We start from the raw sequence: 26,416 nt of genomic DNA on the forward strand, positions 1-26,416 counted from the left end.
TGAACTGAAGAGAATGCAGTATGACTCTGATTGTGAAAACTGCTGATATATGTGCCTTTTATATCCATTTCGGGTTTTTTGGGAGGGCACACCATGCAATTTGTGGGCTCTTAGTTCCCCAACCAGAGGTCCAGCCTGAATCCCCTGCAGTAGATTCTCAGAGCCCTAACCACTGGACAACCAAGGAAATCCCTTCATCCATTTCTTACTAACTGAGATTATTTAACAGGATGAGAAAACATGGTTTTGTTTAAAACCAAATTCTATAGGTTGATGAAAATGAATAATGTTTAAAGCCCCACCAAAACTAAAACAAAAGACTTGCTTTTGCTTTGCTCTTCAAACCCTCTTTAAATAAGGTGAAAAAAATTCATTCGTTAAAGAATGTTGCTCTCCTGCTGTGTGATACTTATTTTATTGGGTAACATTACATAAATTGTCACATAGAACCCAGTTAAATGTCTGTTCCCATTTTGTCTATTGTTTGGCAGGTCTGATGGACATACTCTTAAGTTTTTTGTTTTTTGTTTTTTTTTGAGATAATCATGTATTTAGAGGAAGCTAATATTGACTCAACGGGCTATAGAATATTTGGGGAGAATACAACTGCAGAGCAGATCCACTCGCCCCACCCCAGCCCCTCTATAGTTTACCAACCAAGGTACTGTCTGTCTCCTGGATGACAAATACACCTCTTGGATAATATTCTCTATACCTTTTTGGGGTAGAATCAGATTTCATAAAGCATTAAAAAATGAATTTTTCCAGAGTTCAGATTCACATAGCAGTGGAATATTAATAATAGACTTTTGAAAATTCTAAACTATTTTTATGAAGCAGAAATAAGTGGCAAGTAAATAACTCTCAAGGATTTAATTAACACTGTTGCCACTGTATGTTGAATAGATTTAGTCCTATCAGATGTACCTTCTCCTTTTACAGAACTGCGCAGTTATAATTAATGTTCATGCTAATCACCCTGAGATACTTATAGGGTCCTATTCTAAATCATTAAGGAATGATCAATTTATATTTTATGACTATTTGAACTCAAGTCAACCTATTGTATATAAATTCTTTAAAAATTCGTTATAGATGTATATACAGTCTCCCTAGAAGAACTCATTTTTCAGTAATTAAGCATTTCTATATGTGTTCAGTTCCGTTCAGTTCAGTCGCTCAGTCTGTCCGACTCTTTGTTACCCCATGAATCGCAGCACGCCAGGCCTCCGTGTCCATCACCAACTCCCAGAGTTCACTCAAACTCACGTCATCGAGTCAGTGATGCCATCTAGCCATCTCATCCTCTGTCATCCCCTTCTCCTCCTGCCCCCAATCCCTCCCAGCATCAGAGTCTTTTCCAATGAGTCAACTCTTTGCATAAGGTGGCCAAAGTACTGGAGTTTCAGCTTTAGCATATGTGTGTAATGAAATGAATTTTTTGCTTAATATAACATATGTTAAATGTAACTTTAGTATATTTTTCTGAAATTAAAAAATTACTGCATTTTTATCCATAAAAGAGATAATTTATAGCCTAACACTCAACATTAAAAACAAAACCCCATGCTCTCAATTCAACAGTAGTGCTCAGCATAAAGATGAGTCCGAAGAGAATGCATTTTCACTTTTATAGATGCTTTCTAATAAATGGACTACCTGATTATTACCAAGTATTCAAATGATTTGGGCTCCTTTTTCCTTACTCTCTACACTTCAGTCATCCCCAGATAAGACCACCTACCTTCAAAGAATTTAGACTGCTTTAAATATCAGACTTGAAAATAGTTTTGAAAACTAGAAAACCCATTTAACCATTAAAGCTTATAGGAGCCTGCCACAGTACTCAAGATAAAGTGACAAGACATCCTCATCTTTGGTCTTTAGGAATTCAGCTTAATCATGGCAGAAATATTATTTATTTCTGTAATGAATATTATAGAATAAATATTATTTATTTCTGTATTATTTATGTAATGTCCACATCCTTCAAATCCTTAATAAAAGGTTTTTTTTTTTTTCTAATTATAAAAGTAAGATGAGGAGACTTGCCCGGTGGTGCAGTGGTTAAGACTCGATGCTTCCAATGCAGGGGGCACAGGTTTGATCCCTGGTCTAGGAACTAAGATCTCACGTGCTGCATGCCAGGAGCAGGTTAGTAGGATGAGTTCTCATGCATTGTTAATGGTAATGCAAAATTGTACAGCACTTTGGAAAACAATTTGGCAGTTTCTATAGTTAAACACACTTTCACTATAACTCAATAATCCCAATCCTAGATATTTACTCTGGAGAAATGAAAATATGTGCCCACACAAGGTCTTAAATATGAATGGTTATGAGAGCATATTAAATCACTTCAGTCATGTCCAGCTCTTTGTGACTCCATGGACTATAGCCCGCCAGGCTCTTCTGTCCATAGAATTCTCCAGGCAAGTATACTGGAGTGGGTTGCCATGCTCTCCTCCAGGAGGTCTTCCCAACCCAGGGATCAAGCCTGCATCTCCTTTCGGCTCCTGCATTGCAGGTGGATTCTTTACTGCTGAGTTACTGGGAAAGTCCAAATGTGACTGATTATAGCAGCCTTTATTTATGATAGCCATACAGGTAGGCTGCAGTCCATGGGGTCGCTGAGGGTCGGACATGACTGAGTGACTTCACTTTCACTTTTCACTTTCATGCACTGGAGAAGGAAATGGCAACCCACTTCAGTGTTCTTGCATGGAGAATCCCAGGGACGGGGGAGCCTGGTGGGCTGCCATCTATGGGGTCGCACAGAGTCAGACACAACTGAAGTGACTTAGCATAGCATTTAGCATACAGGTGGAAACAAATGTCTACCAACTGGTGAAAGATAAACACATTGAAGTCATACATTGAAATAAAAAGGAATAAACTCCTGATACAGACAAAAGCTGAATCTCAAAAACTTTTTACTAAGTGAAAGATGCTAGACACAAAAGGCTGCATAGTGTGCAATTCCACTTACATGACCTTCTAGAAAACTGAACTCTAAGGTCAGATCAGTGGTTGCAGAGCTGGGGGTGTGAGGAAAAGACTCATTGTAAAAAGGCATAGAGAGACCTTTGGGTGAGGAGTGGAGATGTTCTATAAATTCATTGTGGTGGTTACATTCCTCCTATGTCAACTTTCATCAAATTATATATCTAAAATGGGTGAATTTTACTTTAAGTACACTAACAATAAACCTTACTTAAATGGTAACCAAAAAAAAAATGAAGACATGATTAATGTAGAAATTGTGGAAATGCAGAAAGACATTAAGAAGAAAATGAAATTCATCCTTAATCTGATCAGCCAGATATTAATTTTCAGGTGTAACATTTTGATATATCTTTCTGGATTTTTTTTTTTGCCATACATACACTATGAGTTCACATGACAGCTTTTTAAAAACTTAGCGGTGTTATAATTTCCATGTCATTTTTTTTGGCATCACTCTTAATGACAACCTAATCATTTTGACTCCTTGATTCTTATTTGGGTTGTGACTTTTTGCTCTTGACTGACATTGGTGAACATCTTTTTTTTTTCATTCTCCCCTGAACTTTACATGTGTCTCTTATACTAAGAATCTGATTTTATACCAGTAAAAAAGCAGCCAGATGATGATTATTGAAACCTAATTCTAGAAGGCATGATTATAAGGAAAAAAGTTAGATTTGAAATTAAGTTTAATGTATTCTTATTTAGTATTAGTTATTGCTTCTGACATCTTTTATTTCTGTTCATTTCTTACGTAAAATTTTTGTCTGGCTACTAGGAAAACTAAAGGAAGAAACTGTCATATTTTCTTTTTCCCTCATAACATTGGTAACATTTACATTATGCAGAAATGTTTACTTCTGTTGAATATAATTTTTTTTATATTGCCACAAAAACTCTAATGAGGAATTCCTTTCTAGAAATGTATGATCAGTGATGACTTCTTCCGTGCATGTTCTATTGAATTCTTATAGTACAGTAGCCCGTAATGGCTCAAGGCCCAACATTCAAATGCTTACCTTGGTTCCAATCTTGAATTGTCTTTTATTCTATTCTTCACAACATCTTTCAATATACCCACGTGCATCCACCCACCCTTTTGCTTTCTCTCTTCACAGAGATCATACCTTTTCATTTTGAATGCGTCGAGGCATCATTTTGAATGAAGTTGCTGCTGACAGTATCATCCCTTATGCAGAACCTTCGCTGTCGGCCAGACTTACACTTGCTTGTGGTGTTGATGGTTTGTGTATCACTATTCACTTTCGCTTATGTGTGACCAGCATGCTAAGTGAGACACGTTGAAGAAGCAGCCTGCGGTCACAGGCAGAAGTTATTCCAAATGCCCTCTTGACTCCTTGGCAGCTGTTTGCTGCGCATCTTGCTGGTGAATTTGTACAGAGAGCATCTGTCATGTCCACAGTATATGTAGCTCTTGAGGTCATTGCTCTTAACCCTGTAATAAGCACTGGGGTGTGTGCCTTTCAGAAGAGGAAAATTATATGGGGAAGACAGGAAGAGAGCAACTCAACACCTATCACTGGAACCATAGAAGAGAAATTAGAGGCTGGAGCAAAGGTGGGGCAGAGGGTTTTCAGGGGCCATCAGGAGGGGAGAGTGAGCAGGTGAGAAGAGTACTGACGGATGTTTCTGATAGTCTCTAACTGCATCACTACTGCATTCAGAAGCGCAGACGATAGGATATCCAGAGTATTATAAAACTAAATAGAAGTTCGCAAAATACTCCCGTTAACTAATGTGTCTGAGAGAGAGAAACTACATCATTGATTTGGGCAGTACTGGCGATGTTTGCTAGGCAGGAGCCTAGGATTTACGTGCACTTTTAGTCACTCCATTTCTGTTTGTGTGTGTGTGTGTTTTTTTTCCCTGAAAATTTAGAAATACAGGAAATAAAGATGGAAAATTAAATCTTCCATAATCCCACGATTCAAAGGCCCTATTACTAAAATTTTTGAAATATCTATTTCATATATTTCTTTTACAAATTTCAAATCTCTTAAGTATTTATATGTTTTTGAAACTTTTTTCATAAAATATTATATCATGAGATATTCCTTGTTATTAATTTTATTAAAAATATTTTTTCAGAGGCAGCATAATATTTCTTTACGTGCATTTTCCAGCATTTATTAAACAATTCACCTACTGTTGGACATTGTTACCTTTTTTTAATATGAATAATACTGTTCTGTATATCCATGTAACATATGTATACGTGTGTGTGTCTGTTTCCCTAATTCCATGATGAATAAGTGGGGGACTATTTTTGTATCAGTTCAGTTCAGTCACTCGGTCGTGTCCGACTCTTTGCGACCCCATGGACTGCAGCACATCAGGCATCCCTGTCCATCACCAACCCCTGGAGTTTACTCAAACTCATGCCCATTAAGTTGCTGATGCCATCCTCTATTGTCCCCTTCTCTTCCTGCCTTCAATCTTTCCCAGCATCAGGGTCTTTTCCAGTGAGTCAGCTTTTTGCATCACGTGGCCAAAGTATTGGAGCTTCAGCTTCAACACCAGTCCTTCCAATGAATATTCAGGACTGATTTCCTTTAGGATGGACTGGTTGAATCTCCTTGCACTCCAAGGGACTCTCAAGAGTCTTCTCCAGCACCACAATTCAAAAGCATCAGTTCTTCGGTGCTCAGCTTTCTTTATGGAGCTGGACCCAGCTCTCTCATCCATGCATGACTACTGGAAAAACTACTACTGGAAAAACCATAGCTTTGTCTAGATGGACCTTTGTTGGCAAAGTAATGTCTCTGCTTTTGAATATGCTGTCTAGGTTAGTCTTAACTTTTCTTCCAAGGAGCAAGCGTCTTTTAATTTCATGGCTGCAGTCACCATCTGTAGTGATTTTGGAGTCCAAAAAAATAAAGTCTGTCACTGTTTCCTCTGTTTCTCCGTCTATTTGCCATGAGGTGATGGGACCGAATGCCATGATCTTCGTTTTCTGAATGCTGAGTTTTAAGCCAGGTTTTCACTCTCCTCTTTCACTTTCATCAAGAGGCTCTTTGGTTCTTCTTCTCTTTCTGCCATAAGGGTTGTGTCATCTGCATATCTGAGATTATTGATATTTCTCCCAGCAATCTTGATTCCAGCTTGTGCTTCATCCAGCCCAACATTTCTCATGATGTATTCTGCATGTAAGTTAAATAAGCAGAGTGACAGTATACAGCCTTGACGTACTCCTTTTCCTATTTGGAAGCAGTCTGTTTTTCCTTATCCAGTTCTAATTGTTGCTTCCTGACCTGCACACAGATTTCTCAAGAGGCAGGTCAGGTGGTCTGGTATTCCCATGTCTTTCAGAATTTTCCTCAGTTTATTGTGATTCACACAGTCAAAAGCTTTGGCAGTCAATAAAGCAGAAATAAATATTTTTTTCTGGAACTCTTCTGCTTTTTTGATGATCCAGCAGTGTTGGCAGTTTGATCTCTGGTTCCTCTGCCTTTTCTAAATCCAGCTTGAACATCTGGAAGTTCACTGTTCACATATTGTTGAAGCCTGGCTTGGAGAATTTTGAGCATTACTTTACTAGCCTGTGAGATGAGTGCAATTGTGCGGTAGTTTGAGCATTCTTTGGCATTGCCTTTCTTTGGGATTGTAATAAAAACTGACCTTTTCCAGTCCTGTGGCCACTGCTGAGTTTTCAAATTTGCTGACATATTGAGTGCAGCACTTTCACAGCATCACTTTTTAGGATTTGAGATAGTTTAACTGGAGTTCCATGACCTCCACTAGCTTTGTTCGTAGTCATGCTTCCTGAGGCCCACTTGACTTCACATTCCAGGATGTCTGGCTCTAGGTGAAGTGATCACACCATTGTGATTATCTGGGTCGTGAAGATGTCTTTTGTACAGTTCTTCTGTGTATTCTTGCCACTTCTTAATATCTTCTACTTCTGTTGGGTCCATACCATTTCTATCCTTTATTGAGCCCATCTTTGCATGTCATGTTATTCTACAATGCTAAGTCACTTCAGTCATTTCCGACTGTGCGACCCCATAGACGGCAGCCCACCAGGCTCCCCCATCCCTGGGATTCTCCAGGCAAGAACACTGGAGTGGGTTGCCATTTCCTTCTCCAATGCATGAAAGTGAAAAGTGAAAGTGAAGTCGCTCAGTCGTTTCCGACTCTTAGCGACCCCATGGATTGCAGCCTAACAGGCTCCTCCGTGCATGGGATTTTCCGAGCAAGAGTACTGGAGTGGGGTGCCATTGCCTTCTCCATATTCTACAATAAGGTGGTCTTATTTTACACTCCATGAGCAGTGAATAGGAAAGCCCATCATTTCAGCACCCCTTAGCCAATATCCCATATCTTTTTTAAAAGGGGGCAAAAAGTATGTTTCCTTTTTTTTTGCAAAGGATAATTATTTTCATAAAACAGAAGCTAAAATTTGAAGCTAAGATTTCAGTTTTAAAAATCGAGAGGTAATCTAAAGACTTTAAGACCGTCAACAAACTATTAGCTAAAGGGTTTTTTTAATCATTCAGAATTGTATATAATTTAAATTAGTTTGAATACCCTCTATAATGTTAAATCTTGACTACAGAAAAAGGAATTGTGATAAAATATTGAAAAATCATACTTTAATTTAAAAATTAGGTCTCTGTCATACTTTTTTTAATATAAAGTTATTTATTTTAATTGAAGGCTAATTACAGTATTGTATTGGTTTTGCCATACATCAACATGAATCCATACTTTTTAACTTCTAAAATGTTTTCCACTTTTGTGGGAAGTATGGGATATAATTTTAAATAGCTCTCCATGACATGTTCATACTTGATTAATATTTAATTTCTTCCCTTTCCTCCTCAATCCTTAAGCCTATATCGGTGTATTCAGTAAGAACAAAAGTTCTGTTCTCCAGTGATTAACTACTTGAATCATTTCAATTCAGGTTACTAACAGCAATGCACAGTTAAACAGAAGTCTTGGTTGAAACCACTATTAAATTATACAATGTCACTTTCATTAGTATCTGAGTTTCATAGTTAGGAAATTTTGCATTAAGAAGCTCACATAAGTCAGATAAATCTCCAAGTTACAGGGCTTGGACCTTAGAAATCATCACATATACTTCTTTGATTTGATAGTTAAGGAATTGGAAACTGAGATTGGTACAGGCACATCTTGGGGACACTCAGCTGGAAAGAGACTCTTCATCCTGGGTTCTGGACTCTGCAGCCGGCTCCCTGCCAGGCCACACTCCTCAGCCTCTGTCACCTGCGAGCTGAAACATCTGGTACCCTAGCCTCAATTCATAGCATACGTCTCTCCTGAGAAATATGTGTAAGAATACAATTCCTACTGCTTCTTTGATTATCCTTTCCAACTTGGCTCAATTTGTAAAGAGAACTGACAAATTGATAAGCCACATATATCAATTCCCTTTCAAGAACCTTAGAACAGACTCAGTCGTTTTGTAACACAGAAGTCGCGTGCTGTCACAGGTTCCAATTGAACTAAACTTTGCAGGCTGCTTTCGAGAATAAATACCTATGGAATAAATATGATTATGTGGCACCACACCATTATTCATATAAGATATTTTTGTTTTTCTTACCAGATATCTGTATGCCCTTGGGCAGAAGGTTTGGAAAAGATGGAAAAAACGTTACTTTGTTCTTGTTCAGGTAAGTACACTTTTTTCCTGTCATATAACCACTCTAAGCCAATCAAACTTTTATTTGGGTTATTCTGGCAGTATCTACTGTATTAGAAATTAAAACTGAGAAATTTAGAAAATATTTATTCATTTTAAAATGAAAGTAGTAAGGCCATTCCAATGCAACTAACCTTTTTTATTTAAAATAGCTATTTTTTTCAAGCCAGACATTTTAGTGAACTAAATGGCATTATTTTATGCTTTTGTGCACCTCTTCAATGTCTGGCTTAATAGAGTGCAGCTATATTTTCCAATCAGATTCTGCCTTCAATGTGTTGCAGTCTCAGGTGAAATTTAGCCTCTGGAAAACTCCAGTATATGTTCTTGAGAGAGTAAGTGTGAAACGGGCGAAGATGTTTAAACATAACTTTAAAACTGGTTTTGACCTCACAAGTCCCCTGAAAGGATTTTGAAGATCCCCAGGATCCCAAGACCATACCTTGAGAACCACTGCATTATTCTGATGTTTTATAGATAAAACTTAATCCATAAAAACATGTCTTTAAAAAAAATGTATCGTATATATCACTTATTCAGAGGTACAGGTTTTTTAATTGCCTTGACTGGTGGATTTGTTTGTGATAGGATTCTGAATATAGGCAGAGTACTACAATGTACAGTTCAGTAGACCCTTGTTTTGTTTTGGTGTTTGATCATGAATGACCTTTGCTCATAGAATATACTCATTTAGTAAAGTTACTTTAAAGAATAATTTTGAGTAATAGTCATTCCAGTTCACGATAAATTCAAGCTGTCTTATTCCCAATGAATATATATGAAAAGAGAAGCTGTCTTGGTATCGTTAACACAAAACAGTCTGTAAAATCTTATCAATTCCTATCCACACATTATTGTTGTTCTTCAGTTGCTAAGTCATATCTGAACTATTTTGCAAGCCCATGTACAATAGCATCCCCCCAGGTTCCGTCTGTCCATGGGATTTCCCCAGACAAGAATGCTGGAGTGGGTTGCCATTTCCTTCTCCAAGGGATCTTCCCAAACTTGCATCTCCAGCATTGGCAGGTGACTTCTTTACCACTTGAGCCCCAGGGAAGCCCTACTCAATGCATTAAGCAAGTATAGACTAGATCAGGTTAACATGGTGATATCCCAAGGAAGGAAAATCATTTGCTATCTTCCAGAAATAAAGTAATCTATCTACTGCTGGATACAATTATTTTATTGATGTGTCATAATAGCATGGTAACTTCATGAAAGTTTAAATTTTTAATCAAAAGTGGGTTTTTTTCCCTGCCTGGGTAAAGTGTAACTTTTTCTTATGTAAATAGAACTGAGAATCCCACGGTGGTGCAGAGGTTAAGACTCCAGGCTTCCATTGCAAGGGCCCTTGGTTCAATCCCTGGTTAGAGAACCAAGATACCACATGCCATGCAATGCAGTCAAAAATAAATAATAACAAAATGTATAAGTAAGTAAATAGAACCAATATTTGGTCAACCAGATTAATAAAATATGCACATACATTTGCACACACAGACAATATATTTTATATAAAACTCACACATTTGCTCTGAGTAAGGGCTCCCTGTTGGGAGTTCTCAATGGTCTGTCCTCCAAAAGTCACACCTATAAGGCATCTTCTTTGGTTTCTAGGCTTAATTTCTCTACACTGGCACAAAAATTTAAATGCATTTACTAGGCAGCTTGAGCACATATCTTTCTGTACATTTTTATTTTATTTCCACTTATAGATTTTCTCACCTACGTCTAATTTAGCAAGTTTGTGTTAGTGACTTGTCTTTGTCAAATCTTTCCAAAGCATTCAAATGATTTTTCATAAAAACTGAAGCTTCTTTTTCATGGTCATATATCATGCATTTACACAAAATATCGTAAGTTCTCATCCCATAAGATCAGTAGCTGATGTTATTGGCCTAATCAAACGCTACTGATTCTTAGTAAGCATAGAGTTGAACTGATGGAAATAAGTATAAGAACACATGAGAATGTCACCCAGTAACCACAGATTTCAACATGTCATACCTATTAGTCAATATGGTTTTTTAAGAGCAGTTTTAGGTTCACAACAAAATTTAAGGGAAGGTACAGAGATTTCCTACCTATCCTCTGTCCCCACATAGCTTCCCCCACTATCAACATCTCACCAGAACGGTACATATGTTACCAAGGGTGAACTACACTCAACACATCATCTTCATCGAAAGTCCATACTTTTTCTTAGATTTCACTTTTGGTGTTGTACATCTGTGTATTTGAACAAGCATACTATTTATCACTGTAATATCATACAAAGCATATCACTCCCTTGAAAATCCTCTCTGTTCTGCCTGTTCACCCTCCCACCTTTGGCAACCCCTGATCTTTTTACCGCAGGTTTGCCTTTTCCAGAATGTCACAGTTGGAGTCTTGCAGCATGTAGCCATTACTCATTAGCTTCTTTCACTTAGGGATTTCATTTAAGGTTTTTCCATGTTTTTTCCATGGCTTAAAAGCTGATTTCTTTTTAGCACTGAATAATATTCCATTGTCCAAATGAAGCAGTTTATCTGTTCACCTACTGAATGACATCTTGGGTGCTTCCAAATTTTGGCAATTGTGAATCGAGCTGTTATACACATTTGTGTGCAGGTTTTTGTGTAACCATAACTTTCTAGCTTCTTTGGGTAAATACCAAGGAGCATGATTGCTGGATCATATTCATTATTTTTAAAGAAAGAATCCTGTAGAGATCCAGTAAAGTAACAGTAGGCTAAAAGAGTTTCTAATATACATTGTTTTAATATGAAAATTAGGGCTTAATAGATCAGTTTTGAGAGTTCGGATGGACACTTTATGCTTCAAGCCAGGTAAAGTTCAGAATAATCCTTTGCTCCCTACCTTATTTTTTGATATATGATCACAAGAATCAAGTTACAGAGCAACCATATATATGTTCATTATTACCCCATAAGAGACTTATAGAAATAAAAGAATTTTCTTCCTTTATTCAAAAAAATTCAAAAAAAAAGAATTTCAGTGCTTTGAGATCATTAAGTGTTCTTTACAGAATATTAACCATGTCTTTTGAGAGCTGGAAAATTCTCCATATAACAAAAATATGTTTAACATTTTAATGACAACATTCAATTTAAACCAAATGAGGTTAACCTCTATACTCCATAATTAAAATTTAGGATAAACACCACCAAACTTTCATGAATTCAGATGTATTCTACCTGACATATCGTCTTAAAATTTGAAGTCATAGTCTTTGGAAGGAATGATGCTAAAGCTGAAACTGCAGTACTTTGGCCACCTCATGCCATGAGTTGACTTATTGGAAAAGACTCTGATGCTGGGAGGGATTGGGGGCAGGAGGAGAAGGGGACGACAGGGGATGAGATGGCTGGATGGCATCACTGACTGATGGACGTGAGTCTGAGTGAGCTCCAGGAGTTGGTGATGGACAGGGAGGCCTGGCCACTGATCTGATCTGATCTGATGTGATAAGTATTGTGAAAGTGTTAGTCACTCAGTTGTGTCCGACTCTTTGCAACCCCATAGACGTTGCCCGCCAGGCTTTTCTGTCCATGGGATTCTCCAGGGAAGAATACTGCAGTGGGTTGCCATTCCCTTCTCCAGGGGATCTTCTCGACCCAGGAATTGAACCCAGGTCTCCTGCATTGTGGGCAGATTCTTTATTGTCTGAGCCACCAGGGAAGCATTGTATCTTTATACAAATATACGTATATACATGTATTCACACAGAGAATCCCATGCCCAGTGTATTGAGATTTACATGCCAGTACTCTGACAACTTTTTAAAGTGTTAAATATAATTGAATCATCCTTTCAATTCCAAATGTAATGGGAAGACGGATGTACACACTTCAAAATCAAGACGGGTATGTATGGATATTCAGCAAGAAGGACTCGTTGGGAAGAAGTGGGTCATTTTATTAGGATCTCTAAAGATAGCTCTCATTCTGTTGGCACATGGCTTGTAGATCCATACCTGCAGGCTGCACTATTGAAAGGTGAGGGAGTTGTTTCCAGGAGGACAGTGTGCCCCTGCTGTGTCTGCTGCTGCCGTCGGCAGAATGGTGCTCTGGTGATAATGTGAATCTCATCACCACTTGTGAGTGTGTATTATCTGAGTGATGGAGCTGGAGGTCTAGCCATCAGCCCAAGAATTTGTGCTCATAAAAATTGATTGAGAGTCTCGTTTGCTCAGCGGCTAAGTCGTTGTTCAAAGTGAACACTTGCGGAGTTGCTGAGGTGAAGAGACTTTTCAGAGACTCTTGTATCAACATTCAAATCAGAGTTGAAAATGGGAAAATGAATTAGTTATCATTGTGGGGTGTTAACTGAGCTACGTAAGATTAATTTTGGACCCCATTTACATTCTAAAGCCAGTATGCTTACAGTATTAAAAAGATTTTTCATGCTTTTTTTGAGGCTGCATTTGTTTCTGATGAAGGTAAATTTGGGTCCAAGCCAAACTGAAAGAACAGTGATTTTGATGAATATGTTGAAAATCTTCCCAAAACTTACATGTGTTTTTATTAAACTTATATGTGTTTTTTATTAATTTTTTAAGCGTATTCAGTGTTTAAGTGTTACATTTGGAGGATATCATTGATGTAAAGGACTTTTGATACTAGTATGTTTTAGTTCATTGTAATAAACCATTTAATGGCTTTAAAATTCCATATTTGTATCTACAATTTAAGCAAACTGAATTATTTCATAAATCTGTATTCAGCTAATACCTCTGCAAATAACTGTATGCCCTCAGATGCTGCATATTTTGTGGTGATATAAAAATTCCTGAAGCAATCACCTATTAATACAACTATTGCTATCTGTAATCTAATATTTATTATGCAAATATGGCAGGCACTTATGCAAAGCACTGTTTTACCACCACACTATCTCTTTTAGTCTTCAGAATAAGATTTGAGGATAGGTATTATTATCCCCATTGTACAGATTAACTTGATGTACAAAGAGGTTTTATATTAATAATTTGGCCAGAATTATACAGTTAGTATGTGGTAGGTAGCGTCTGGTGATCAGATCCAGTTCTGTCAGTCTCTAGATGCTAAGCTCCCATATCCTTTGTCACTGTGCCATGATCAAATAAATGCACACAACTACAGTTGATCTGAAGACAAACAGGTATGTGCATAATCACTGTGGAACATTCATTTCATGAGGTACATAACAGTGTTACTACGTTAAAGAAATGGCCAGTGAGTGATGGCATAAAGAGACCCGCACTCATGAAGCCCACTTACCACGGGACATTACTGGAAACTGAAGTAGATAGACATCTATGTTGTTTTGGCCTCATATCAAAGTGTTCTCTGCTTATTGTCGATGTGTCAGAATCATGACTTGAAGTTGCTGCAAACAACAGCAGGCTATCAAGGCATAATGTTAATTACATATCAGCTGAGCTGGCACAGGATGTAAACAGTCAGCCATGCCACTAAGTGGTCTGTACCTGCTGGAAACATACGAGAGCCACTCTCTTAATGAGACGCCATCAAAATCTGCTCTCAGCTTAAAGAAATGGCTGCACCAGCCTATTGATATCTGAAATATCCTGCACACCCTGCAGCAGACTGCTGTCACGTTATCTGAGAATGCCACTACTGCAGGAAATTAGATGATCTAGGTTTAGTCTTAGGACATAAGCTGATGTTTGCTAATAGTAATGCAAAGTGAATAGATACACTGCTGTCAAATCAAGAAAGTCATGGGGTAGTGTCTCTCTGGCTTTACGTTTTAAACTGATTTAAGATGTACAAACCCAAGACGTGCTCAGTATAGGATAAACTCAAACCATACAGAAGTCTCTGTGGCCCTCATCAGAACCCTACCAGTATGGCCCCCTGATTTCAGTCTTTTCCCCCAGTGGCCAAGTAGCCACTGCTGGCAGTTTGAACTTTTAAACTTGTTTCAGTATAATCCAATCCTAATGGAATCATCCGCATATATATTTGTTTCCTGAATTGTTTTGACCCACTTTTAAAATGTGTGATGGGATTTCCCTTGTGGTCCAGTTGACTAAAACTCTGTTTCCAGTGCAAGGGGCCTGGGTTTAATCTCTGGTCAGGGAACTAGGTCCTACATGCTGCAATGAAGATTGAAGATCCCACATGCCACCAAGACTGACACAGCTAAATAAATTAATTAATTAAAACAAATATTTAAGATAAATAAAAAATAAAACATCAAGTTACCATGTCAGTATCTAAAAATTCACTTTATTCCTTTTAATGGATGATTGGATTCCATAATTTAGTTTACAATAATTTACATAACAGTTCCCTGTTTTTAGAAATTTAAGTTCCTTTCATTAATCAACAAATAATGCTGGAATATATATGCTTGATCTGTGGGCTCATCCATGTGTGTTAGAGTATCCCTATAGAAATGAAATTGCTAAGCCAGGGCATAGACACCTATAATATGAAGTAAGATTTATAAAACTTGATGACTCATGAATATTTAAATATTCACTGAAACTTAGTTTTTTTTTAAATTTGTCTTTTTTTTGTATAGTTAATGGTTATTATGAGTCGAGTTGCATGTATTATTTTATCTTTCAAAATACACATAGGAAAGAAAATTGAAAATTGTTTTGGCTGTGGGAAAAAATCTCAGAGGAAAAGAATTTTTTAAGTTTCCTTTTTATGATAGCCTTTGTAATAATCGAGTTTTCTGTAATGAAATAATGCATTTACTCTTCAAAATAGTTGTAAAATATATTGAAATGATCATTTACCTATGTCTCAAGAGTTAAAATTATAAAAGAAAGTAGAATGAGAGTAGAGCTGAATTTGATAAGAAATGTCTCACAAGGATCAGGAAATGATCCCAATGCCAAAATTCCTCTTTCCCATGTACCTTGTGTTCCTTTAAAATTTGTGTTGGTATGTTCATGTAGAAAAATATCTGTTTCTCTTCTTTTTTAGCTCACACCTACATGAAAGAGTAAAGACCTATGAATGAGGAATGTGCAATATTGTAACCGTATTTATCTGAATTGAATGTTAATGGACTTGATTGTTTTATAAGACTCAACTTTAAAATGCTGTATGTGTATATGTTTATATGTATGCATGCATTCATATGCATATATATCTTTACACATACATGTGGAGTGTTCCTCCTGCATGACTGGTAAATGTAAGATAAGTAAATATTATCTCACCTTTAATTTGGGTTCCTTCTCAAACCTATATAAAACATAAACTTGATTTATATTTGAGCATCTGTGCGTGTGTGCACAGGTGTACCTGACTTTTTACAACCCTATGGACTATCCTCGTCCAGGAGATCTTCCTGACCCAGGGATCAAACCTGCATCTCCTGCATTGAAGGCAGATTCTTTACCATTGAGCCATCAGGGAAGCCCATATTTGAGCACACTTGAACCAAAACCATGGTGTCTCTTTTGTCCCCCTTTTTTTTCATTACCCCATGTCAATCAGAAAATCCTATTTTATCTACAGCCAGAATAGTATCCTGCTTACATTCAGTTCTTTCCATCTTCTCTGCTATCATTCTATTTGAAACCATTATTATCTTCACATGGATTTTCACAATAGAGTCCCAGCTGTTCTCTCTGGGTCTACTTTCTACCATTCTCCTGACAATCCATTCTTCACATTGCCAGAATAATCTATTTGAAGCATAACTCAGGTTTTGCCAATTTTCTGTGTAAATTCTTCCATGACTGCCTATTACACTTAGAAAACCTCTGACCATAACCAAGGGAAAGTCCTATATATTGTCCCTATTGTGGCCTCTAGCTTCCTCTCAGATGAGTCCTCGCCTATCACTGAGCAGCAGCGTGACTTGTAATGCTCTGCATCCCAGGGTAATTGCAGCACCGAGAACTGGGGTTTAGCACCTCCAGGTCACCAGCCTCCTCTCTCAAATATATAATAATATAAGTTTCTTTTTAAAGTGTGATCTCTATGCAAATATGCCTTTGAATTAAATCTCCCTACCTTTCTTCCTAGGACTGGGAAGCCTGGTTGTGCTGCAGTTCATGGGGTCAGACATGACAGTGACTAAACATACCACACACCTTTCTTCCACTTGGTTGTTGCTTAGCTTCTTAAGCATCTAAAGAAATTCGGAACATTTATTCTAGCTTTTACATTTTCCCATGACTAGCTTGTTCTACCTACCCACTTAGGTATCAGGTCAAATGTCACCTTAAATGGGTCTTTTTTTGCCCACCCAATCTGAAGTGACTCCCTGTCACATTACCCAATTTTATATTTCTCAGAACATTATTCTCTGATCAGAGTTATCCATCCTTATATATTTATTTGTTAATTATCTCTTTATCCCTTCTAGAATATGTGCTCCATGAAAATAAAGACCTTGTCTGTCTTGTAATCTACTGTGAGTAGAAACTGGCTAAATATTTGTTCAATAGATGAATATATGTGAGTCACTCTGAGCACTGTTTTTAAAAAGACTGCCTTTCCTCTTTCTAATTTATACACTGATTGCTAAATCTTTTTTATGCCATTTGGTCAAGACAGTAAATATATATTCCCTTCAAATCCATCATGATCTTGAAAAATATATTCATTTTCCTTGATTAAATTAAGCTCTGGGATTTTTTTTTTTTTTTTTTAATAACTCTAGCAGCACCTTTGGCCTCTGCCAAGAACATTTCCAGCTAAGGATTTTTAAGCCTTAATCTTTACTGAAATTAGACGGTGGCAGTTGCTAAGCTGCCAGCTGTTAACATGATCCCTGAAGTAGGAACCCAACATACAAACCAGAACGTGGTGGTCTCTAAGAACTCATCGTTAGCACTTACACGTGTGGACACGGACAGGTGTTGAACAGGTTGGCAGTTGAAAATAAAATGGGAGGTTTCCTAGATCAGAAGCTGGTACCTCATGGGACCCCAGCAAATTAAGGCGCCCTGTGATGCCAAAAAAGCCTGATTTAACTCTGTCCTCAGATTAAAGTACATTTATATCCCCCAGTTCTCAACAAATCCATTCTTTATGGAGTTATTAAGAATAGACTGGGTTAAGGATATTGAATGTTTATCATGGCTCTGTCTTTCCACTGAATGGATTTTCAGTCGCAATATAGTATATTATATAAGCTTATAAGTCAGCTTATCCCTGAAAACAAATACCAGATCAGAATAGGTCCGACCACCTGTTTCTATCTAATTCCCTGGCATGTGGAGATGGGCCAGACTGCCTTCAGCTGGAAGCACAGGGAGCATGGGGAACCCCTGGCCCCTACCATTTAGCTTTCAACAGCATACATTAGGGCTTCCAGGTAGCACTAGCGGTAAAGAACCCGCCTGCAAATGCAGGAGACATAAGAGACGCACTTCTATCCCTGGGTCAGAAAAATCCCCTGGAGAAGGAAATGGCAACCCACTCCAGAATTTTTGCCTGGAGAATCCCATGGACAGAGGAGCCTGGCAGGCTGCAGTCCATAGAGTCACAAAGAGTCAGACACAACTGAAGCGACTTAGCACCCATGCACAGCATATATTAAAGATTAGTGCCAACTGATAATAAGTTATTTCCAAGTGGGATTTCCCCAGTGTACCCCCACCCCGGATGCTGGCTGCCAAACCAGTAGCTACAAAGTGTTGACACTGTTCAGAAGGATTCACCTGATCTTATGCTACAGGTTCACTGTAGGGTTTGCCTCAGTAAGGTGAATGGGCAAAGTGGAAGGTGCTTGGGGATATTAGAGGAATCAAAAGAATAAAATGCAGTGTCATTTTATGGAAACAGAACCAGGAGCTAGTGAGTCAAAGGATGGTGTTCATACTTTTTTGCTTCTTGAACCAAAGTATTGAAAAGCCAAACTGCACTTTTTTCAGTTGTCTCCTGGGTCAGATTCCCTAATTATCAGCGACAGCTTTGTTGGGCGTTGGTATTTTGTTTCCCTTCCATCTGTGCTCTTCGTTAAACCTCAGGGCCCAATCATCTGTGGTAAACTCCAGGACTGTTAGGTGACTTTTGAAATATTAAACAATATTAAAAGAAGTAAAAAATAAAACATATGTTTAATACTTATTTAAATCACCATGGTTGTCAAAAGTACGTGATTTTTCTGAAGCTGGCGGCTTTTTTGCTTGGATTTTTTTTTTCTTGGTATCTCCAAAGATTTTGAAATTGGTACTTAAACATGTCCATCATGTTAAGAAATAATTGTGTTATTTAAAGCTAGCTAGAAATACAGTACTTAAAGCATAAAACAGCAACCAAACCTGTACTTCAAGTTATATAAAGAAAAAAGCAACATAGATGTAAGCATTTTACACTGCATATGAAAAACAAGTAGCCTTTTGACAGGTAGTTTTTAAAGCTAGATCTTAAATAGCAAGCACATTTTTAGCGCTTTAGGTATGCTATGCATGTCAAGCCTGGACTCTTTAATGCACGACAGCATGAACATGACTTGTATAAAGACCTTTAGAGATTAATCTTTTTTGTTGTTTTAAGAGAATCATTTTTAAAATATATACATTAAAATATATATTCATGATAATATCCATTAGAAATAGAGGGAATATGGGGAGGGAGGAGGGTTCAGGATGGGGAACACATGTATACCTGTGGCGGATTCATTTTGATATTTGGCAAAACTAATACAATTATGTAAAGTTTAAAAATAAAATAAAATTAAAAAAAAAAAAGAAATAGAGGGAATAATATCTAAACTACATTTAGAGGCATCTCTGATTTTTCTTCTCATCCTCAATTTCTTGTCCATTTATGTATTTGAATATTCAACAGGTATTTTCAATACCATGATTGCTATCTTTTTAATGGGAAGAAGCAACCCATCAGCCTGGGGCGAAGTAGACATATAAGTTGGGGAGAACCCAGTGAGGCTGGAAAGCAGAAGCCTGAGGCATGAAGGCCAACAGTCCTTAGTCATTCCCAGCCTGGAAACATACAGCCTCAAAATGGGGTCAAGCCTGACATCACACTTTCTTACCTATTACAGAACAAAATGTATCTCTAACCCACAATGAAATGACTCTAGAAAGACACATAAGAAGAGAGAGAGGGATGATGGATCCCTGACAGCTGGATTTGACTTATTGGGAGCCGACTGCGTATTAGGCAGGCATGGTGCTAGCTATCCTGCATTAGTATCTCCGGTGCTCACAAGGGCTTCCCAGGTCGTGCTAGTGGTAAGGAACCCATCTGCCAATGCAGGAGACATGAGAGACGTGGGTTTGATCCCTGGGACAGGAAGATCCCCTGGAGGAAGGAATGGCAGCCCACTCCAGTATTCTTGCCTGGAGAATCCCATGGACAGAGGAGCCTGGGGGGCTACAGTCCACTGGGCAGCAAACAGCTGGACACAACTGAACCAACTCAGCACACAGTGCTCTCAAAGACCTGTAGAACACGTGTTACTGTCTCTGTTTTATAAAAAATCAAGCTGAACAACACAAGGGTTAGAGTGAGATGTCCCCAGTCTTGTCAAACAGAAGCTGAAAAGAATAAGGAGAAGTAATTGAGGGAGAAATGAAAGTGGGACCTAGATTTGAAATGGCAGACTCATTTGTTAAACATGGTTTATCCTCCTTCACTTCCAATCAAAATACTTCCAATATTGAAATATGATTGTCTTCAGAGAGCCCTTTTCTGGATGCTTTATCAAAAATAGACTCCCTTCCCTGTCATACTCTACTCTGTTTTATTTTTCTTCAAAACAACTCATTCAAAACAACCCAAAATTGTTGTAGGTATTGTTTATCTGTAATCCAGTCTTCTCCATATCACCGTGTGAGAATTGATATTATTTTTCTATTTTTTTTTCTTATTCTGATGCCGAGGACGTTATTGTATACTCAAGGCCTAGAAAAAATGCACTGTAGATATTCAATAAATATTTGTTGAATGAATGAATAACAGGGAAAACTACCCATGGAAGAAGATAATAAAAACTGAAAGTGGACATAGAACTACAGTTAGTTATTTGCCATTCTGACTAGTAAGAAATGAAATACTAGTTATCATGTCTCTAAAAGGTATCAAGGAAGAACCAGATGCATCTTCCTAAAAAAGACCAGAGAGAAATAGGAGCATGCCCGTCAGGCTTCAAACTGTCTTGCTAATTTGCTAGATTTTACAACTGTAGGTCACTGTAAACTTTTCATCATAAATTTAGTTACAATGGAGGTAGTTTCTATAATAAAACCATTAAATCAATAATAAACGTTCTCAATCAAATTTGAATATTGTTGTGATTTTATGTGCATCTCTAACCAACCTAGACAGCATATTGAAAAGCAGAGACATTACTTTGCCAACAAAGGTCCATCTAGTCAAGGCTATGGTTTTTCCAGTGGTCATGTATGGATGTGAGAGTTGACTGTGAAGAAGGCTGAGCGCTGAAGAATTGATGCTTTTGAACTGTGGTGTTGGAGAAGACTCTTGAGAGTCCCTTGGACTGCAAGGAGATCCAAGCAGTCCATTGTAAAGGAGATCAGTCCTGGGTGTTCTTTGGAACGAATGATGCTAAAGCTGAAACTCCAGTACTTTGGCCACCTCATGTGAAGAGTTGACTCATTGGAAAAGACTCTGATGCTGGGAGGGAATGGGGGCAGGAGGAGAAGGGGACGACAGAGGATGAGATGGCTGGATGGCATCACCGACTCGATGGACGTGAGCCTGAGTGAATTCCGGGAGTTGGTGTTGGACAGGGAAGCCTGGTGTGCTGCAATTCATGGGGTCACAAAGAGTCAGACATGACTGAGCGACTGAACTGAACTGAACTGAACCATTGCAAATTGTATACTATTAGCTTTTTCTCCTTGAATTCTTATTTCCATAACTGATCCCCAACAGAATTGTATTCTTAGGAAATAAGTATTATGCATCAATGGGCTTCCCTGATGGCTTAGCTTATCTGCCTGTAATACAGGAGACACAGGTTCGATCCCTGGGTTAGGAAGATCACCTGGAGGAGAAAATGGCAATGCACTGCAGTATTCTTGCCTGAGAAGTCCCACGGACAGAGGAGCCTGGCAGTCTACAGTCCATGGGATCACAAAGGGACACGACTGAGCAACTAAGCACACATTATGCATCAGAATCTGATCCCTCTATCGCGCTTTTCTGCAATTAAAAATGTCTGCAAAATTGGAGTAAAAATCTCTCCTCTGTTGGAGAGTCCTAAACCCCAGTTCCTTAGAATATGACCTTATTTGAAAATAACACTGTGTGCATAATCAAGATGAGGTCATACCAGAGAAGGGTGTGCCCCTAATCGAGTGTGACTAGTGCCCATGTTAAAAAAGAGGGAGCTTGGAAGCAGATACACACACAGGAGAATGCCAAGTGAAGATGAAGGCAGAGATGGATATGATACCTCCACAAGCCAAGGAGTGCCAAAACTTGGCAGCAACCCACTACAAGTGAGAAAGACAAGGAGCGAATTACCCTCACAGCCCTTAGAAGGAACCAACCTGCTGACCCCTTAATAGTTCAGCTTCTCGCCTCTAGCACTTCAAGACAATAAATTTCTGTTGTTTAAGCCAAATAAAGATCCAGAGAGCAAAGAGAGCCAATATAAAGAATAACACAGGAAGGCCAAAAAACCCCTTTGCCTAAAAAATCTTTGTTACTAGATCTTTTTCTCCTAAACTCCCAGATTTATTTCCCCTTGTCCTTCTGTTTGAAAAAACCAAGTCAGTCAAACTGCCTCACCTGAAGGAAAATGAAAGTCAAGGGCTTCCCTGGTGGCTCAGTGGTGAGGACTCTGCCTGCCAATGCAGGAGACACAGGTTCAATCCCTGGTCCTGGAAGATCCCATATGCTGTGGGGTGGCTAAGCCCCTGTGCCCCAACTACTGAGTCTGTATTCTAGAGCCCAGGAGCCACAGCTTCTGAAGCGTGCGTGCTGCAATTACTGAAGCTCACACGTCCTGGGGCCCATACTCCACCAGGGAATCCACCACAGTGAGAAGCCTGCACATCAGAACTAGAGAGCAGCCCCTGCTTGCTGCAACTCGAACAAATCTTGAGCAGCAACAGAGACTCAGCACAGCCAAAAATAATTGTTTCTAATTATAAAAAATGAAACAAGAGGAAGAGTAAATAAAAATTCCTGTGACCGGAAGGCTTTAAGTATTACAAATGTATTTTGTATTGAAGTATAACTACAATTATAAGTAGCACACAGCTTATGATAACATATGAGTAATTGAAGAATAATTATTAAGGTTAAATTTGACTGGAAATGCTTATGTCAATGAGCTGGATATAGCTTCCCTTCCCAGTTTACCTGTGAATGACTTATTCTATAATGAGAAAGGGTTTCACAGTAATTCCTTTTTTGTTTTCCAAGATATGAGCATTTCCAAGATGTTTTCTTATAACGTTCCAAAATGTGAACATAGGGAAGCCTGGCTTATCTAAATAAGCAGATGGGAACAGAACCTTTGTCACAGTGATATCTCTCACTGTCTCAAAATTTTTTTCTAATTCCTGAGTTAGATGCCCCATAAAGTGATATATCTTATTATTTTTAATATTTGGTCATTTTATAACTAGAAGGCTAATTCAAGAAGGCTTTAGAATTAGAGCCTTCTACAGTTATGCTGAAAACAAAAAATTATGGAAACCATGTTACTTTCAAAATACGTTGTTTTGCCTCTGATTGTAGAGAACCATACAGTTGCAACAGGAAGAACGTCTGTCAAAACCTCACTATCATGTGTAAAACAGATAGCTAGTGGAAATCCACTGTATAGCACAGGGAGCTCAGCTCGATCACTGGATGGGTAGGATTGGGGAGGAAAGTCCTAAAGAGAGGCAATATATGTATACATATAGCTGATACACTTCATTTTAGGGAAGAAACCAGTGCAACATTGTAGAGCAACTGTACCCCAATTTTAAAAAGTTGCTACATACATGCCTGCTAAAGAATGAAAATTGGGTTAGAGAGAGCTGCTAGTTTCTACTTGCTTTCAAGCTTGAGGCTGAAGAGGTGAATTCCGTCACTACTTCAGTGGGAAACTACAAGGAATCAATGAGGCTCTCCTATCATTTGGCAAATAGCAGACTTTGAAAATCTGTTTTTCAAGGATAGATTTAAAAAGCGGTGGAGGAGGGACAAAGGGAGACCTATGAAGAGATTCTATAATATTGAAATCAAATATATTGATTTTATTTTTGAAATTTATGAGAAACACGGTCTGTATTGAAAAGTTTGTAAAAACGAGGAGTTGTCTGAGATTAATGAAAGAGTTCTGGGAGAAATCAGAAGGATTAAAACTAAAAACAGCAGATAATTGGTGCCCACATTTTAGGTAGTGATGTACAGAATGAGGAGCTTCCCAGGTGGCTCAGTGATAAAGAACCTACCTGCCAGTGCAGGAGACATAGAGACTCGGGTTTGATCCCTGGGTTAGGAAGATGCCCTGGAGAAGGAAATGGCCACCGACTCCAGTATTCTAGCCAAGGAAATCCCATGGACAGAGGAGCCTGGCATGAGTCAGATACAGCTGAGCAACTGGGCATGCACACACATACAGAATGACCACTGCTTCAAAGTCAGTTCTATAGAAGAAGAAAAGTTTCTGAAAGACAAATCTTTTTTTTTCTTTACTGAATGTAACTTGCATACAGTATATAACTTCCTTATATAACTTTCACAAAATCTGAAGTTTAGGTTTTACATATTGTTATAATTACTTAATTATTTCATACACCTGTAACATTTTAGGAATCATTTTTCATGTTTTTCTTCGAGTCAAGTGTGAACTGAAAGCTGCTCACAATGGCAGATACTAAGGAAAGAAAGCAAGTATCCAATAAAACAAAAATCTGCTTTTCTAAGTGTGAAGAGAAGAGGACAAAACAGATGAACAGAGCAGAAATCAGAATAAAAGTAAAAAATGCAGCAAAAGAAACATCTTGTGAAATTTAAAAGATATTGTCTGCAAATACACAGACTTCCCACATTTCAGGAAGTTTAGTGAAAACAGATTTTCATCTAAACATTTCTTTCAAAATATTTTTTCAATTAAGGTTGTGTGTGTTGCTTCAGATATCTCCTTAACACCGAACTGTGGAAGTCAGTAGAGTTACAGCTGCAGAGAATTGATGGGAAATTGTATGACTTGAGAATTCAGTATACCTCCAAGAAGTTGTTCATGAATAAAAGCACTGGAAAAAAATATTGGGTTGGCCGAACCGTTCAGGTTTTTCTATAACAACACTTACCAGAAAAAGCTAAACCAACCTTTTGGCCAAACCCAGTATTATAATATGGGTTATATATTATAACCCATATGGGTTATAATAGGTTATATTATATTATATGTTATATATATTATAATCTATATTATAATTATAATATGGGATTCAGAAAATACACAATTCACTTTCCTAAAAATATTTAAAGGGAATTTCTGATATTTAAAATGTAAATCAGTGTGCAGGGCTGTGCTTACTTGCTCAGTTGTGTCCGACTCTTTGCAACCCCATGGACTGTAGCCCATCCATGCACCTCTGCTCTTGGGATTCTCCAGGCAAATATACTGGAGTGGGTTGCCATGCCCTCCTCCAGGGCATCTTCCCAACCCAGGGATCGAACCCAGGTCTCCCATATTCTTTACTGTCTAAGCTACCAAGGAAGCCCGAGAATACTGGAGTGGGTAGCCTATCCCTTCTCCAGGGAATCTTCCTGACCAGGAATCGAGTAAATGAGTTGTAGTATCTTAGAAATATCAAACTTAAAATATAGAAGAATTAAAGAGCATAATGTTAAGAAACAAAGATAGCTACATCTAAATTACTGTTACAAAATATTTTGACTCAAAGAAAAACTTGAAAAATTATTCCTATAATAGGTTACAGGCTTATGAAGTAATTAAGTAATTATAACAATATGTGAAATTGTAAACTCCAGATTTTGTGAAAGTTATATAAGGAAGTTATATACTGTATGTAAGTTATATACAGTAAAAAAAAAAAAAAAAGGTTTGTCTTACAGTAGGTAAATAAAATATGGGGTCAATGATGCCTTTGAAAACTTGTAAAATGGTATAGATTAAAAATAGGATGCCAAGGAATTTTTAGTGACCATATAGCAGAAGACAGAAATATATATGTAAAATTCATATGTATAATTGTATTGTAATATAAAATTCACATATATATATGTATATATGAATTTTTAGTTTAAATGAGTTAAATGGACCTAGTGACAGATTCTTGGAATGGAATAAAAACCAAAATCCACATGTGATTTTCCTGTGATTCAGAAAATTTATTTTTCTGAATTCACAGACAAAAGGCTAAAACACAGAAAGTAGGATGACAGTGTTAAATTCAGACCAAGTTAAATTCAAGAGGAGGATTAAATATATGAAAGGATTATACTTTTATATCAATTACAGATATAAACATTACTATAAAACAAATGAGGGTGATTTATCAAATATATACCTGAGAGAAGATAAATAACAAACAGATAATGCCTCAACTTGTTTGCTGCTCAACTCGCTTTCCTCTCTCCCATACCGTTAGTAGTCTTTGATGATAGATTCTTAGACATATCTAAGTAAATGTCTTACACCTCTCTTAAATAGTAGCTTTGCCAGAATTTGAGGCAATTAGCTTGTTATTTGGGCTTCCCTGGTGGCTCACATGATAAAGAATCTACCTGTAATGCTGGGAGACCTGGGTTCAGTCCCTGGGTTGGGAAA

The 26,416-nt window shown here is 37.8% G+C and overlaps 1 protein-coding gene across 16 annotated transcripts in view; it reads left to right on the forward strand.

Annotated features, from left to right (window-relative positions):
• The window catches only part of CADPS2 (calcium dependent secretion activator 2), a 577,723-nt gene that overhangs the window by 362,671 nt on the left and 188,636 nt on the right, over positions 1–26,416 (forward strand). For all 16 annotated transcript variants that reach the window (XM_027539120.1, XM_027539121.1, XM_027539127.1 and 13 more), the window contains one exon: positions 8,603–8,669. In XM_027539120.1, the coding sequence (XP_027394921.1) occupies positions 8,603–8,669 (67 nt within the window). The remainder of the gene's footprint in view (positions 1–8,602; positions 8,670–26,416) is intronic.

Source organism: Bos indicus x Bos taurus, chromosome 4 (genome assembly GCF_003369695.1).
Source record: "Bos indicus x Bos taurus breed Angus x Brahman F1 hybrid chromosome 4, Bos_hybrid_MaternalHap_v2.0, whole genome shotgun sequence".
Taxonomy (NCBI): domain Eukaryota; kingdom Metazoa; phylum Chordata; class Mammalia; order Artiodactyla; family Bovidae; genus Bos; species Bos indicus x Bos taurus.